This window comes from Scatophagus argus, chromosome 9 (assembly GCF_020382885.2).
Source record: "Scatophagus argus isolate fScaArg1 chromosome 9, fScaArg1.pri, whole genome shotgun sequence".
Taxonomy (NCBI): domain Eukaryota; kingdom Metazoa; phylum Chordata; class Actinopteri; family Scatophagidae; genus Scatophagus; species Scatophagus argus.
This window is the reverse complement of record NC_058501.1, coordinates 17,458,335-17,473,500: the sequence shown is the minus strand read 5'-3', so window position 1 is coordinate 17,473,500 and position 15,166 is coordinate 17,458,335. Positions and strand designations below refer to the sequence as shown.

At 43.6% G+C, this 15,166-nt stretch overlaps 1 protein-coding gene across 4 annotated transcripts in view; it reads right to left on the bottom strand.

Moving 5' to 3' along the window:
- The window catches only part of ddr1 (discoidin domain receptor tyrosine kinase 1), a 38,187-nt gene that overhangs the window by 8,431 nt on the left and 14,590 nt on the right, over window positions 1-15,166 (bottom strand). For 3 of the 4 annotated variants that reach the window (XM_046399152.1, XM_046399150.1, XM_046399149.1), the window contains exons 3-13: window positions 14,097-14,199; window positions 11,551-11,626; window positions 10,724-10,876; window positions 9,800-9,947; window positions 8,528-8,630; window positions 7,531-7,717; window positions 4,701-4,947; window positions 3,174-3,323; window positions 2,520-2,576; window positions 1,170-1,336; window positions 201-408 (exon numbers count right to left, since the gene is read on the bottom strand). In XM_046399152.1, coding sequence (XP_046255108.1) covers window positions 201-408; window positions 1,170-1,336; window positions 2,520-2,576; window positions 3,174-3,323; window positions 4,701-4,947; window positions 7,531-7,717; window positions 8,528-8,630; window positions 9,800-9,947; window positions 10,724-10,876; window positions 11,551-11,626; window positions 14,097-14,199 — 1,599 coding nt within the window. The remainder of the gene's footprint in view (window positions 1-200; window positions 409-1,169; window positions 1,337-2,519; window positions 2,577-3,173; window positions 3,324-4,700; window positions 4,948-7,530; window positions 7,718-8,527; window positions 8,631-9,799; window positions 9,948-10,723; window positions 10,877-11,550; window positions 11,627-14,096; window positions 14,200-15,166) is intronic. The other variant, XM_046399151.1, reaches the window with a different exon arrangement.

Below are 15,166 nucleotides of genomic sequence, written 5' to 3'. Positions count from 1 at the left end.
ATGCCAACTGTGCGTAGTTGACTTGAGATGACTCTCTTTCGCCATCTATTCAGTAAGTGGTATGTTTTATGTCGCACTGCTCACACTGTTCTATGCCAAGCTACTAAGCTAAATGTGATTTCTGACTGAATCGTTACAACAGAAACAACAGATCATGTGTAAAAATGCACTTTTTAACTGTACGTGTTTTCATAACTTACCTGTGCTGTCTCTGTGGTCCCGTGGCCGTAGCAGAGCACTGGGCTCCTGATACTCTCCCTCCCCCTCTCTGTCTTGGTCACGGTCGTCAGGGAAGGTGTGGATGCGCTGGTAGCGACTGGAGTAGCTGTGCGTGTTGTTGATGACCACGTTGTCCGAGGGGACCGAAAGGTGAACCCGCAGCTCATCGCTGGATAGGCTGCCCTGGGCCTGGGAGGGCAGAGGATTCACTTGCAGGTAAAATAAACGCTTAGTTGCCAGTTTGTCAGATATGGCCAGCTAAAACTAATGTAGTCTGGTCCTGCAATAAATCATTTAATAAAAAATCGTAAATCATAAATTTAGGGTCACGCAGGTAGGATTTACACGACTGCTGTGTTAGACTGCACTGGTTTTACCTCGCTGTCCCTGATAAACTGGCAGCTGACAGTACGAGTGTTTTGTCCCTGAAGCAGATGGTGACCAAACTATGGAAACAGCCTCTAATCTTTGAACAATTAGAAGCAAATACAAAATAATTCCTTCAACACATGCACATGGAAATACTGTGGTACACTGCCAAGAAACTGGCAGTTGTTATCTCACCCTACCATCTATCATTTAAACTTGGTTCACACAAGAAAATACTCACTTGGGATTATTTATTCTGTAGCAAGTAGTTGTAATTTAAATTTAACAAGATCTGTGGATTGTCCAGAGTAACTGGGGAACGAGTAAGTGGATGTAGAGTTTTCAGCAACACAAACAAAATGTAATTTACCCCAACGGTACTAAGGTGGTAACAAAAACCACAGGGACAGATGTTCTTTTGCCTGACAAAACCAAGACTTCATAGCTGAACTGCCACTTTTAGGCTGCTAAACATGGACATCAGAGTCCTGCAGGTAAAGTCAAGTTACAGCCAAGTTAGCAGTGGCACATCGGAATGAAATTTAACTCAAAGATTGCATGTGATCGCAATCTTGACTCACCTTGCCCAGTATCTTCTTCCAGTACTGCCTCCACAGGATGACAGCAATGACAGCCAGCAGCAGAAGGATGATGCCCACCAAGCAGCCAATCAGAATAGCCGTATTACTGCTGTCGTCCTTGGCCACAGGAAGCCCCGCCCTTGGAGTGTTAGCAGCAAACTCCGGATCTAGAGGATAAAAATACAAAGGGAAATGTTAGGTGTTTGTATGCATATATGTTTGTTTGAAAACTTGCTGTTATTTATGGATCTGAGATGTGTCGTGTGTCCACCACCGTCTGTTTGTCTGTGCATTTGTGTGTGTGTGTGTGTGTGTGACTAGACGTTGGTATAAGTTAATGCATTGTCTAGTCTGAGCTCTTTCTGCACAGTCACGCATTGGCTGGGGTCTCACACACACACAAATGTAGTTTCATCAGGCTTACAAAACATCTGCTGGGGATTGTCTGTTTGAGTATTCATCCAGTATGCCCTCTCATACCACAGGGCTTCTCAGAGCCCGCCGCTTTGAGAACAGAATGTGAACTCTGTTTTGCTTCTCAACAGCTTTGTAGTGAACTATTAATCTGAATCATCCAGTTATTTTTTTCTCCCGTGAAGGTCAAATGCGGCGTGTTATTTGACTGAGGGATGAAACTAGGCTGGTTTCCCCAGTATAGTTCATTTTAAAGTTTGCTCATAAACAAACTTTTAAAAACCACTTGAATGGAGTCAGAGGCAGTTTGGTACAAATGGCTCAGTTAAAAAGACAGAAAAACAGGCACATACACCATAAATTATGCTTGTGTATACACAAACATACACCTGCAGGCACACACTTGTATGCATTTACAAGCCAAAAGATTTAAACACCACATTGTCACATGAGAAAACAACCCCACGTTCGCTGTTTCTCCCTCTGTCACTTCAACATCATGCGAATAATAAATAAACCCACACAAAAGTGTTCAACCACAGCCAGTTACAAGGAAAAAGCTGCATACACGCCACAGAAAACCATTTCCAGCTTTTTTAAAGGGCCTGTTATTGTTTTAGTGTGTACAACAGAGCCAGTTTCCCTGGAAAACATGCAGTTTGTGAGACCACAGGAAGCCAAGTTGTTATTGTACATAAATATAATGTACCATAGCCCTGTTAGTGTTTCGCCTACAGCTGTATATCTTCAAACCCAAGGGACAGAACCCAGTGCCAAAGCCTGCCACTTTAATCCCTCCTCCATTATACTTCATACTCTTTGCCGAGCAGTGGGACACTTTTAAGATGATGGAGGAGGGCCAGAGCGGATGGAGCTAGCGAACGTCCCTCGGTTCAGCTCTCTCTGTTGTTTTTTTTTTTTTTTTGGCTCTCTCACCTGGCAGCGTCCAGTTATCAGTGGTGTCCATCATGAAGGAGGTGGTGGTTGGGGGTTCTGGAGGAGCGAGGGATGAACAAAGGAGGAATGTGTGAGAAGACAGGAAGACTCAGAAGAGCATGATGAGGAGAGAAGAAATCATGGATAGCAGGATTCTGGTTCATTTGACTTTTCATCCATCTAAATGAAAATCCCTAAAAATTCAGACCAACAAAAAAAACCCCAACAACTGTATTTGTCCTGCTCTTTAAGTACAGCGAAATCTGTAAGATAAGCATCCGGAGTTGACTTCAGTTCAGCAAACTGGCTCAAAGCCAAAAGATTTCAGGTCTTGTGATAAAGAGGGAGGCTAGTCAGACATGGGCCTCCTTTGGCACTGCTTGTCTTTGGCTCTGCTTGAGACACAAGGCGTAGACACACTGCCAACATGCTCACACTCATCACAACTGAAGAGACGGGCGCAGAGACAAGAGGTGATGAGGGAGAGATCATGGGAATTAGACGGAGGAGAAAGGAGGGGTAGAAAGAGGAGCGTGGTGGGAGACGAAATGGGATGAACAGAGAAAGAACTTTTGGTGGGGAGAAAGACAGTAAACAGAAGAAGACGTGAAAAGCAGGAGGATAGAGACAAAAAGGGGCGACAGCAGGACTCACCAGAGGAGCCAGCAGTGGTGTTGGAGGAGCTGTGGCTCGATGTGGGAGACGAGAACGTGTGGTTAACAGGAGGAGAGGAACTGGTCGTAGGAACATCAGGAGGATTAGGAGGAAATGAATCAGTGTCTGTGACAATCTCCTCAAATGGCTCTGGACGAGGAGACAAAGAGAAAGAGAGGGGGAGACGGATAATGAAAACAAATCATGTTTTATAAGTTTATATTTTACAACACACTGTATGGTTGTCTTTTGGCAGTTGCGAAACAGCGGTTGTGTTGCAATGAGTTGTGTTTCCAGACAAACAGTTTTCAACTCAGAAGATTAAGTTAATTATGTTATTTTTGACTGGGAGTGGAGCCATTCCCTGTTTACTAAATGATTCTGGTAAATGTCTCTTGACAGTCATCGCTGTTTAGTTTAAAACTTGCCCCTTTCTGTGTTGTAGTGTTTAACATCAGCTGGTTTACACAATTAACCCGCTGAGTTGTCTGCTAACACTTTGTCACCCAGGTAGACAGTGTTGTCAATGTCAATTCTTGCTAAAGATCGACCACGTTCTGGTACCAGAGGACCACATTTATGTCAACTCCGTCCCATACGAGAACATCAGGACGCATTTCTGCAAGTGTCAGGACCCTGAAGTAGACCGGTGCACTGGTGCAACAGTCTGGAACGAGTCCAGAAACCAGACATGCCAGACCATGGCAGAATCAAGTCATACCCGAGTAAGTTGAGATTACTGAGCACTTTGCTGATTCATATCACGCTATAGCCGACAGTGTTTTAAAGCAAAGAGGACAGTTTAATTAGTCACAGCAATCTCAGTTGGAGAGCAGCAGAGTCCTCTACCTGACTTCAAGACGGACAGGCTTTTGTATGTGCTGCATTTTAGCCCGTAAACAGGAAGACAGTGAATCCAAAAAAGAGAAGAAACAGGCATTCTTTCATCTTAACACTTTCTGGTTCGGATAAGTGGTGAAATCAATCAGAAGGGTATTAAGAATAACTGATACAACATTCATGTTCATAGCAGGGCTATTTATTTGAACTTGTTTATCCTTTCAAATCATGTTGGGCAGTAATTCCACATTGTGACGTTTGAACACATCAGTAGAGTTTTTCTGTAGAAGCCCCGCCAGACTGGGCAAGGTCCCTGACTGTAAAACTGCTGACACCTTAAATCAAAAGCACACAGTGAAGGCAAAAACTTCATGATTCTGTGACAGCAGGTCTGGAAGCAATTTTTTCACTTCAGCTGACTTTTACTTTGAGCACTTACAGAGTGCTGATTGAACATTCGTCCAGAGCAATCTTTTTCAGGTATTTCTTTTTCCCATTGCAGGGGTCTATATTTAGCAATTGTTTGGGCAAAGTCGGATCTCTGTCCCTCCAGTACAGTGCCAGACATAGTTGCTAGGATATGCATGATGCAAGTGTAAAGCCCCTATAGAGGAAATCTGAACCAAGCCAAAGATGCACGCATCACACATGAACAATAAAAATGATCACTTCAATTCTGTTTCTTACCAGAGAGGAAGGATATCTCGCTGATGAGCAGCCAGCGGTCAGCGAAGTAGAATTTGCAGAGGAGGATCTGAGCCGGTTGGGCGCCCAGTGGGAGGGTGATGGGTCGAGACGAGGGGTCCTTCAGATCCTCCAGAGGCACAAGCAGAGTGAGAGGGGAGGACCAAGGCTGGAGGATTCCAGGCTTAAAAAGACACTCTACCTTGCTGAAGACTCGTACGCCCAGGGTGTGGCGGTTGTTACTGTGCACCTGCAGGAAGGAGACAAATGTGTGAGTGCAGAAAAGGGAAAAGAAAGCAGACAGATGAAGAGATGCAAGATGTTAAGACGAGGCAGAAGTAGCTTGACCCTTGAGCAAACATCCAAAAAAAACACAGGGAAAATTGGGGCCTGATTCATTCTTTATTCATGGCGAGGCAGGAAGCAATTCAATTAAGAAGCAAAATTAATGACAAGTTCCCATCTTGTTTAACCGTAATTGCTTTGGCACAACGTCGAGCTGAGCGGGACTACAAATGAACAGAATTAGAGCACAGGAAGGAAAAGAAAGGATGGAAGAAAAGATGTCAGAAGACAGATGGGGGAGAGCAGAGAATATGTCTTTCCCGTTTTTACAAGCAGGGAAACGCCGAAGAGAGACGACTCCATAAAAGCTGATCTAATAAATGAGGCGTCGTCGCGGCTGGAAGGAGGAAGAAGAAGAGCATGAGGTGACGAGAGGGAGAAGTGGAGGAAGATGGAGGGTGTTTAAATGAGATAGTGAGAGGTCAAAACTATAGATCTGGGAGACAGAAAATTAAGGAGGAGATGGGAGATTTTTTTCCCCTCCAAGGGAGAAGAGGTGATGTAAAGGTTGCTCTGACAGGAGAGCTATTAACCTCACACTTACTACAAGGCCAGCCACTCTAACCTAATCCACATGTTAATGCACACGAGACACAAGAAGAACAGCTGCACCAGATGCTGAGTTGATGTGTAACTGATTCTATTAGGGGGTGGGGGTATGTACAGTATGTTGCCCTCAGTGGTGGAAGTCTAATACGTCAGCAGAACCACAGTAATTCTGTACTCCTGTAGGGAATACAGCTCCAGTGACCACCTGCACAAAGTTTAATTTGAGAGCACAGCATTCCATTCATTGTGCAATTGTTAATACTAACCTACAGCAGTTGTAGGTGTAGTTGCCACGTCTTTCAAGAGCTTACAAAGAAAAGTTTTACATGAATTCACAGAGGATAGAACTGGATCATTGCAAAGAAAAAAAACAAGGGGTGTCCTGATTTTGCTTAAAGGCCTTGTAAGACGTGTGGGTCACGACTGACAAAAGGCCAAAGAGCAGATTTCCCTTTGGGAGAGTGATTAGGTGCAGGTTAAGGAACTACAGGGACAAGTCAAGCCAGAATTATGTTCAGGTTTCTCTCTATGCATTTGACCTGTGTGTCTAACACATCCGCTCTGGCAGACTAACATAACAATGTATGTCAGCTGAGGTCAGTGAGAAAAAAGCACAAGGGAACAGGCTAAAAACATAATAAGCACTTGGAAAAACACTAGGAATACCACTGGGAAAGGCTTTAAAAGGTAACAGAGAAACACTAGAATAATAATGAATAAGTGAAAGAAAAAAAAACTCAATAAGGACAACCACAAATTTTGCATCTCAGTCAAAGCCAGACTTGTCACATTATGACGCTGACTGGAGATTCATGCTATTCAATAAGCACATGTATAGGGTGAATCCCACCCAAACCAACATTCCAGGCTCTGCCAAAGGGACAACATGGTTGTAACTCAAACTGGGTTGCTTCATATCTTCACCCCTGTTGTTGCTCCACAGACTAACCCCAAAAGCCACACAGACACACAAACAGACTGTGATGAAACTTGTGGCATCCAGAGAGCTGAGTACTGTCCCGTGACAAACAATGGCACATTCAAGCTAATTAAATGGCTGCAGAGCTATTCCAGTCAAAATGCTGCTTTCTGGCCAGACAGCAGATTGACAAAGTTGTTAATCATACGGTATATGCACACACAAAACTCTGCTTCTGGGGGTCTTTTTAGAGGTAGCGCCGGTTGGAGTGACAGGAATTTCTGAGGAGATTCATCAAATGCATGTGTATTAATCGACAAATAGTTCTTTGTCTGAATGCTTATCGTCACATAACGGATAATTCAGAGGAAGGTAGGTACAAAGGTCAAAACACATTTATTACTTTAATATGCAGAGGCATGCATCAAGGTGCTCCAAAATCTAATTAGATCTCCCCTTCAGAACAAGTGGCATATCAAGAAAGTTTGCATTGTTTTTTGTGGGAGTTTTTTTTAGTTCAGTTTTTGGCACTTTTGCCTTCACTGGATATTTGACTGTTTAGATTCAGACAAGAAAAATGGGGAGAGAGGGGCATTACATACAGCTCTACTTGAATCAAAATAGTGATTTTGAAGGTTGAAGGTACTAAGCCACAAAAATGTACCGCGTACTGAAGTGCTGGAATGTAAACAAAGTACATTTACCCAAACCCTGTGCTTCAGTACAAATTTAAGAGGGAAATATTGTACTTTTACTTCACTACATTTATCTCACAGCTTTAGTTTTTGCACATGAAAATGTATAAATACAGCTGATATGATTCAGTTGATTAGTTGATCAATTAGAGATTTATGTTGTTGGTTGGAAGAATGGATTAATGGGGAGAATAATCACCAGTTAATAATCTAATGATAATAATCTCTTAGCTTTTTAGCCTAACAACGTCCTGCACAACCCTCTCAAACAATCTATACACATCAACACATGCACCATGACACAAACACGACTTTCACTGCCTACCTGCATGCTGATGAAGATGCGTGGTTTCTCAAAGTGGAACTCAATATCCACGCTGCCATGTCCAAGGGCTTCCCGGCTCCAGCCCAGGTAGTCATACCCGGGCCACACCCTGAGCTCCTTAGTTTGTATGAAGTCGTCTCCTCCCAGGACACCGTCACACAGCTGCCCCAGGCCTCCAAACTGCATCCTGTGTATAGACATACACATACACATACACACACACAGAGCACAGTATGGGTTACTGGACTAAACTCTATGGGATGCCTGCTGCTTTCTGTCTGCAAATGCATTCAATAAATAAGCTAAAATACATAGATAAACATGCAAACATGCTGGTGCGCACACACACACACAGAAACAAACTACACAGGTTTTTGACCTTCCTCTTTTTCACATACAAACACACACAAAGCGGAAACAAAGCAACTCAGCAGGGTCACCAAATACGTCCCCACACTCCCGGCCCTATGAGTCTCTCCCTCACACACATGCACATCTGCTAAGAATACGTCTGGATTACATCAAAAGTGTTAGTTCACCCGCTAGCAAAAGATTTCTGCTCCATTAACCACACTGACCCCCCACCCATACCTAGTTTCCCCCCCTCCTTTGCTCCATGCCAAAACATTATGGCCAGGAAACACGCCTCATATCCCGGTGCAACAACACAAAAAAATGGCATTCCCTTTCGATTAGGTAGACACCAGAATAATCTTTCAACAAAGGATTTGGCTGAGACCCCCTTCAGTACTAACAGATGTGATGAGTGCTGTGGAGAAGCTTTTGCTATTCCATTGACAGAGGCACATAACAGTAGAAAATGTTGACTGTTAACACTTGTGAATCTTTATTGTGATCATATTTGCCGCAGCAGTGTTGCAATTTTGCGATTTACAGCTGAGGTCAAGTCCAAGGGAGCAATTTGTGGAAATGTATGAAGATGAGATGCTTACTCATAAATTTACAAAAAAAAGCCTTGAAGTGCTGAATTTCTTACCCTTGCTCTGTGCTCCCATCGTAGGTAGAGTCATTGAGATAGACAGGCGTGCCCGACAGGTGCATGACGTGACCCACTGGAGCTGTGTAAGCCTTCAACCCATCTGAGTGAGAGGAATAAAATATTTATTCAGTAATAAATCAGTCATGTGATTGTCAAAACAAATTTATTCTGTTTAAGAGACACAAGCTGCATGTGGAGCTTTTAATTTGTAGAGTTTTTCATGTTCGTCACAAGCAGTTACACCTTCCCTGAGCCAACAGTCAACAGTAAACGCTGCCACGGGGAAATGGCTGCAGATGGTTTGTAAGTAGTAAAACAAACAAAGAGGGCTGCTGCTCAGGCCTGCTTGGCCCAGGCCACCGTTAACCAGTGAAACTCAAGCCTCTACGCTACAATACACAGCTAATCAGCGCGCACCCTGAGAACAGAGGTGACGTCAGCAACACGGACTACAGCCCGACGCTCTGCTACCCATAATAAACAGTGCTTCACATAGGATTTGCAGTGTGTGTGCAGTTTGTTCTGTTTGCACGTAAATGAGCGTCTGTGGATGTGATCATGTGCTTAGATATGTACTTTGTGTAACTGTGTGAGAATGCCATTACGGTCAAGTGGGTCCAAACTGAGTACAAGACATACACAGAAGAGACACTCATGATATCCAAGATGGGAAGAAACAAAAGCCAAATGTGCATAAAACTTGACTTTGTGAAGATTCTGTACAATCTCTGGCTTGTGGACCAATCTACATTAGAGCGTGGTTTAGAAAGATGGTCCCCCTGAAGACAAAGTGGGATCCGGAGCTTTTAGGCCTTGGTGACAGCTCTGATTTACAAGCCAGCTGATGCTGTCTGAGGGAGGTGGATGGGGCAGGGAAGGAGGTGAGCCACTCATAAATACTCAATAAGTCAGTGCTGTGCTTCGGGAAACGTGGAGACCAACACCATTTATCACTGTGTGGCTTCTTTTATCCGGGCAAACCCCAGTGAGGCCGTAAATTTGATGCAATCCCTCAAATCAATGCACGGGATGTATGGTGAAAACATGCTCGTATTCATTACCGCCGAATAAAACTCTTTCCCATCTGATGCAGGTATAAATCTGCGATGAAAGTAAAATCATTAATCTCCACCACAATCTGATTTATCAAGGTGGGCATGCCTCAGAATACACACAGCAAATGAATACCTAAGTAATGACCAAAGTAGAGACATTTTGTACGCCTGTGGTGTCTTTGTGTGTCTCGCTCACCTTCACACAAACACTTACCATTCCATACACAGCCATAGAGCTCCACCCGAAGGCACACACTCATAACTCGATCGGCCAGGGGGTAGAAGCGCACCATGCGGGCCACGATGGGAGGGCCCAGGTCTTTCAGTACAACATCATAGGTGTTCTCATTCCCTGACACCACCTAGGGGAGGGATATACAATTATTAAATCACAAAGTACATCGCCCATCTCCACTGTTATTTGCAGGGTTGAATGAACTTCGCCTGAAGGCTCGAACTTATCATTCAGCCTGTGTCTTTGAGTTCTGATGATCTAGAAAGGGAGCTCAAATGAACTAACTGAACTTTTTCTTTAACAAACAGGGGTGTAAAGAAGTACTGAGTGTGAGCCTCAGGCACAGTTTTGATAGGGCAGCATTTACTTTACAAAGATTTACTTTGGCTTGTAAATTCAGAATATTTGTTTCAAGGCAGTGTTAAAATCTGAAAGGAGAAAGCAAACAGTATGATTCCTTCCCAAAAACATTGATTGTTACAGGCCTAAATTCCCAAGCTATCATGCATTGCAGGACTTCTCACGAAAGAAAATATTGGACATTTATCAAACACAATAAGACAAGTCTTTATCTGCACAAGGTAAGCTGTTCACTGCACAGTGTTGAAATCTCTCAGGCAGTGTAGGCTGCTTTTGGCTGAACAGGCACATTTAGTTTAGCTGGCTCAATGCCAAACTGCTCCACTGCCCATTAAATAATCATAAATAGATCAAATGCAGACAAATTATACAGCCCATTAACATGGCATTCATTTAAAACAGCCACAGGATATTGAGCTAAATTTCCATCAGTAATGGAGAGTCAACTTCAACAGTATTTTCCCTCCCTCCTTTCTGTACACAGGAAAGAGTCAGTGGGCTCCAGCTCTGTTGGAACTAACAGAACAAAAAGACCCTGCTTACTTCCTGCCCCCAGCGGTCCTTCCAGGTGATCCATTTCACTCCGTCTCGGGAATAGCGAAGCTGATAGCTGCGGGCAAACTCCTGACCATGCCCATCAGCATGCCGACCCTGAGTACCGACCAGAGCCAGGAAGTGGAGTCTGCGCAAGTCTACCTGCAGGAGACAACAGAAGACAAATACATTGTTGAAACAGACCATAAAATATAAATATATAACATCGTAGAATAACAGACTGACGTACAGATAAAGTGTTTGTGTATTAAGTATGAATCTGGAGCCATTAGCCTTACATAAAAACTAGAAACAGGGAAAGAGCTAGCCTGGCACTGTTCAAAATGTAACAAATACACACCAATAAAACGCTACTATGTCTTTTTATACTTTTTGTATGACTTAAACAAGATACAATTAATCAGTGAGCTATAAAAGTGCTGGGAGGCAGACTGTGTCTGTTTTGAGTCTTTATGCTAAGCTAAGCTAACTACCTTCAGGCTCTAGCTTCATATTTAGCGGACATATATGAACGTGTTATCATTCTTCGTCCCATTTAACTCACTGCAAGAAAGTAAATTAAAAAAGTAAAAGTGCTTTTCCTGCAATACCATTTAGTTCTTAAGGCTATTAGTAAAGAAGCATTGAATAAATGTACCGGTATTACTATTAATAATAGTCTTAACCACATTTTATATCAGCTTCATAATCCTACAATAACAATAGACAACAATTTAATGTTAAAGTCTTTCAGAAAACAACGCAGCAATTGTACTCCATACTAATTGCAAACCAAATCTGATGCAAATCAGGGGAGAGAAAACTGAGTGTCTCACCTGAAGGTATTCTGATCCACTGGGGTAAACGGCTCTTGCAGGACACCATGCCCCATCTCCCCCCGCAGTGCTCAACCTGACAGAAACAGAGACTTGTTCTTGTTAGATAAGCAAATGAGAAAACACCCTGCAAACTTAAAAGTTCACTGAATCCCAGTCCCACAACCAAACATTCAAAAGGACAACAGTCTGTATCAAAACCCACAGTGCCGGCAGCACACAGAGATGCAGATGAGAATTCAGAACAAACAGTCCGACCCTCGGCTCCCACCATTCATATTGGATTCCACAGCAGTCTAACATTCACATATAAAATAGGACAACGTTGTCTGAAAAATAAAAAGCTGATAGACAAAGACTTGGCCATGGCCGAAGGAACACCGTAGGCAGCAGAGAGACTGCAGACAGATGGAAAACACAGAAAACTCACAGAGAGAAAAAGAGATGAAAGGAGCGGAGTGAAAATTACTGCGTCTTCCACATTCTTCAAACCTCACAACAAGATCTGGTGTAGAATGTCGGGAACGATCTTAACTCATAGCTCCACGGGCCTGCCATGACCACACACATGCACCACTAAAAGATTTTCACTCAGTGTGACCTTCCTCAATCCCAGCCTGAGAAGAAAACTCCACAGTGTCACCACACGCTGGCCGCATGGAGACCACAAACTTGGCTGTGTAGTCTTATGATGCTGGAACAGCTCGTACAAGGAGCTTTGGAGCAGACACCAGGCCACAACCATGCTCTAACCACTGTGGGGCTTCTCTCAAAATCAAAGCTGCTGCACAGCCCACCAGAACAAATCAGTGCATAAACTTAGTGACACTGACAGTGGCGCGAGTATTTTAGTCAATTCGGTCCTCCGCCTTGATGGGTGAGGTAATTCAGCTGGAAACTGCAAGATGATATCAACACATTAGTGTGCCTCAGAGTGTCCTGTGATGGAGGGATGTGGAAGGAGGAGAGGATGAGGAGAGAGAAAAAGAGGAATGTGGCTGTGCAGAGTTCAGTGCACTGTGCACCAGCCAGCAGGATTAACATTACAGCACACTGTTCTGCCAAGTACCTCATTTTCTCCTATTTCTCTGTGCATCTGTCTTTTGCTTCCTACCTAAATACCAGCCAGCAATTCATCCCTCTTGCCTTATTCTCAGTTACCTTATTGCCTCCATCTTTCCCCCACTCGCTCAGACCAATGTGGTGATATTTCACTGCCGCAGAGAGCCATGAAAAAGAAATACCCTCCAGCTCTGCATCCCTCTGTCCTTCCCTTCACCCAACACCTTCCCTCAAACACTGATTTTGAATTAATGTCTCTCCACAGTGCAGCACCCCGTCGCAGTGATCCACCTTTCACTTGTTTTCCTTTTTTTAATGTCCAATATCTCTCTTTTTTCACGCTCTCTCTCAGTGCCTCCCTGATGTCTCTTAAATAGAGCTGGGGCTAATAATCATTTCCACATGGTTAGAAACTCAGCCAACAGACCCACCCCAATAGACCAATGGAGACAAATGAACACACTCTCTCTCTCTCTCTCCTATGAATACTCTCACACATGGCTGTAGCATGGTGCAGGACTTGGCTCTGACCTCGGTGCCAGACAGACGAGGTGGTAACAAAATTACCAAGTGCGTTTTACAAAGACACACACTATCGTCTTCTATCGTAATCTAATAGACCTCTGACAAATTAAGTTACAGTGGTGCCAACGGATCGAGAAAAAAAAAAAAGAAAAAAGCATGCAGACAAACATATCAGTCCACGGTGATGTTATCCTGCACTAGACATACTAGTGATTTATGTGACTGAGATTGAAGTAGATCACTCGCACTGTAACTCCAGTAAGTTCAAATACAACAGTAAGTCTGAGTAAAAGTTAGTCATTGGTCACATGAGATGCAGGAACAGATTATTAAATACACCCTGTCAAGTAGCAAGCACCTCCCCTCCGACTCAGCGCCAAGTGCCGGTTGTGTTTTTTCATAAGATGTGTTCTCGAATACGGAATTAAAACAAAAAAGAAGCTCAAGTCAAATTTAAATATGGATAGCTTACTACAAATAACCAACACTTTACATTGCAGCTCATCGTTTTACATTCCATACCTTTTATATGGACGTATGGACATCAGTTAGCAGGGTCTTGAAGTTGTAAGCCATCACAATGATCATCAAGTCTGCATAAGTTTATGTCAGTATTATATTTTCATTGCATGATAATGCAGTTTAATTGCAAACTCATTTAAAAGATTGTACTGCATCAGTGGATGACCTTTTGACTTTGCAGGGAAGATGCAGACGTGTCACTCCAGGGTGTTTCAGTACACCAAGCCATCACTGCTGGGTGTGGTTGGGCAACAGAGCAGTGATGCTGGGTGTGATCACATGTAGAGAAACCTGCTTTTCACCCTCGTGTTGAGTTATTCTTTATGCAGAATGATTGTAAAGAGCTCTTTAGATTGTAAAGAGCACAGGAAAGAGGCACTTGATTGCTGTGGTTTCTGCCTGGCACACACACACACGCATACTCATACAGTTCCTACCTTCCATGTTTGGCCTCAGTGGAGTCTGACCAGGCGCTGGAGGCAGTGATGTCAGAGTCTGGGATGGTGCCATCCTCCATCCCCAGAGCGTAACGACACTGAGCTGTAGGGCGAAGATGGAGGGAAGGAGAGAGGAGAGATATGAGCAATATTCTCATATGCATGCAGAACATGTCCAAGAGAAACTTAATATTTCCATTAGTGTGTCAGCAGCTATCATTGGTCACGGAGCATAATGTTGTTATGTCATCTCCGGGAAAACGTCGGGACTTTATGCTTCATAAGCCATACACAAACTGAGGGGAGGGAAAAAAAATACCAAACTCTACAATAAATTGTTCCTGTACTTTAATTTGCTACAGGATCTCTCAGGGAAGGATCTGTCCTCTTGAGTTCATGTAAAACTTAATGGCAGTGCTTTGCATCACTTACTCCTGCAAGTCCCGTCAAAAGCAACAACACCAAACATAGTCATTAAAATTCATCTGTATCTTTAGTGTATCTAAAGAGACACTCTGAGACTACACCTTTCCTATTTTCTTTTTTATTTGTCTTTCCTAATAACTCTCCAAAGTCACTTCCTCAGGGCTTCAGATATCCAGCACAGCCCCTGTGTTCTGGTTACCACTGCTAAGGGATCTGCAGGAGGAGAACAAAAGAGAGAAAGATACGAAGGGCAAATGAAAAAACACAGGCCGGTCTCAGATATCTGCTCTGACTCTGCTCCAGCAGCAGCATTATCAAGTGATCCAGATAGCAGGGTCCCAGGCAGGGATTACCCAACGACCCAGCTATCCGCTCTGAAGTCAGTCACGATGAGGAGATGGTGGGGGGTGAGAGGCTGAGGGTTTGTGTAGCGATAAAGTGAAAAGGGGTACTAAGAGTGATATAGAAGGGAGGCTGAGGGTGACAGAAAGAGGCAGGGGTGGGGTGGGCATCTAACTCAGTTTCTGTCATTGAGTCAGCGGACAGGAATGTTGGGCTGGATGACAAACTTTAAAACCCTCAACGAGTGCAGTTCACACACACACACACACACACACACAGTTTATCCACACCCCTGCAGACAG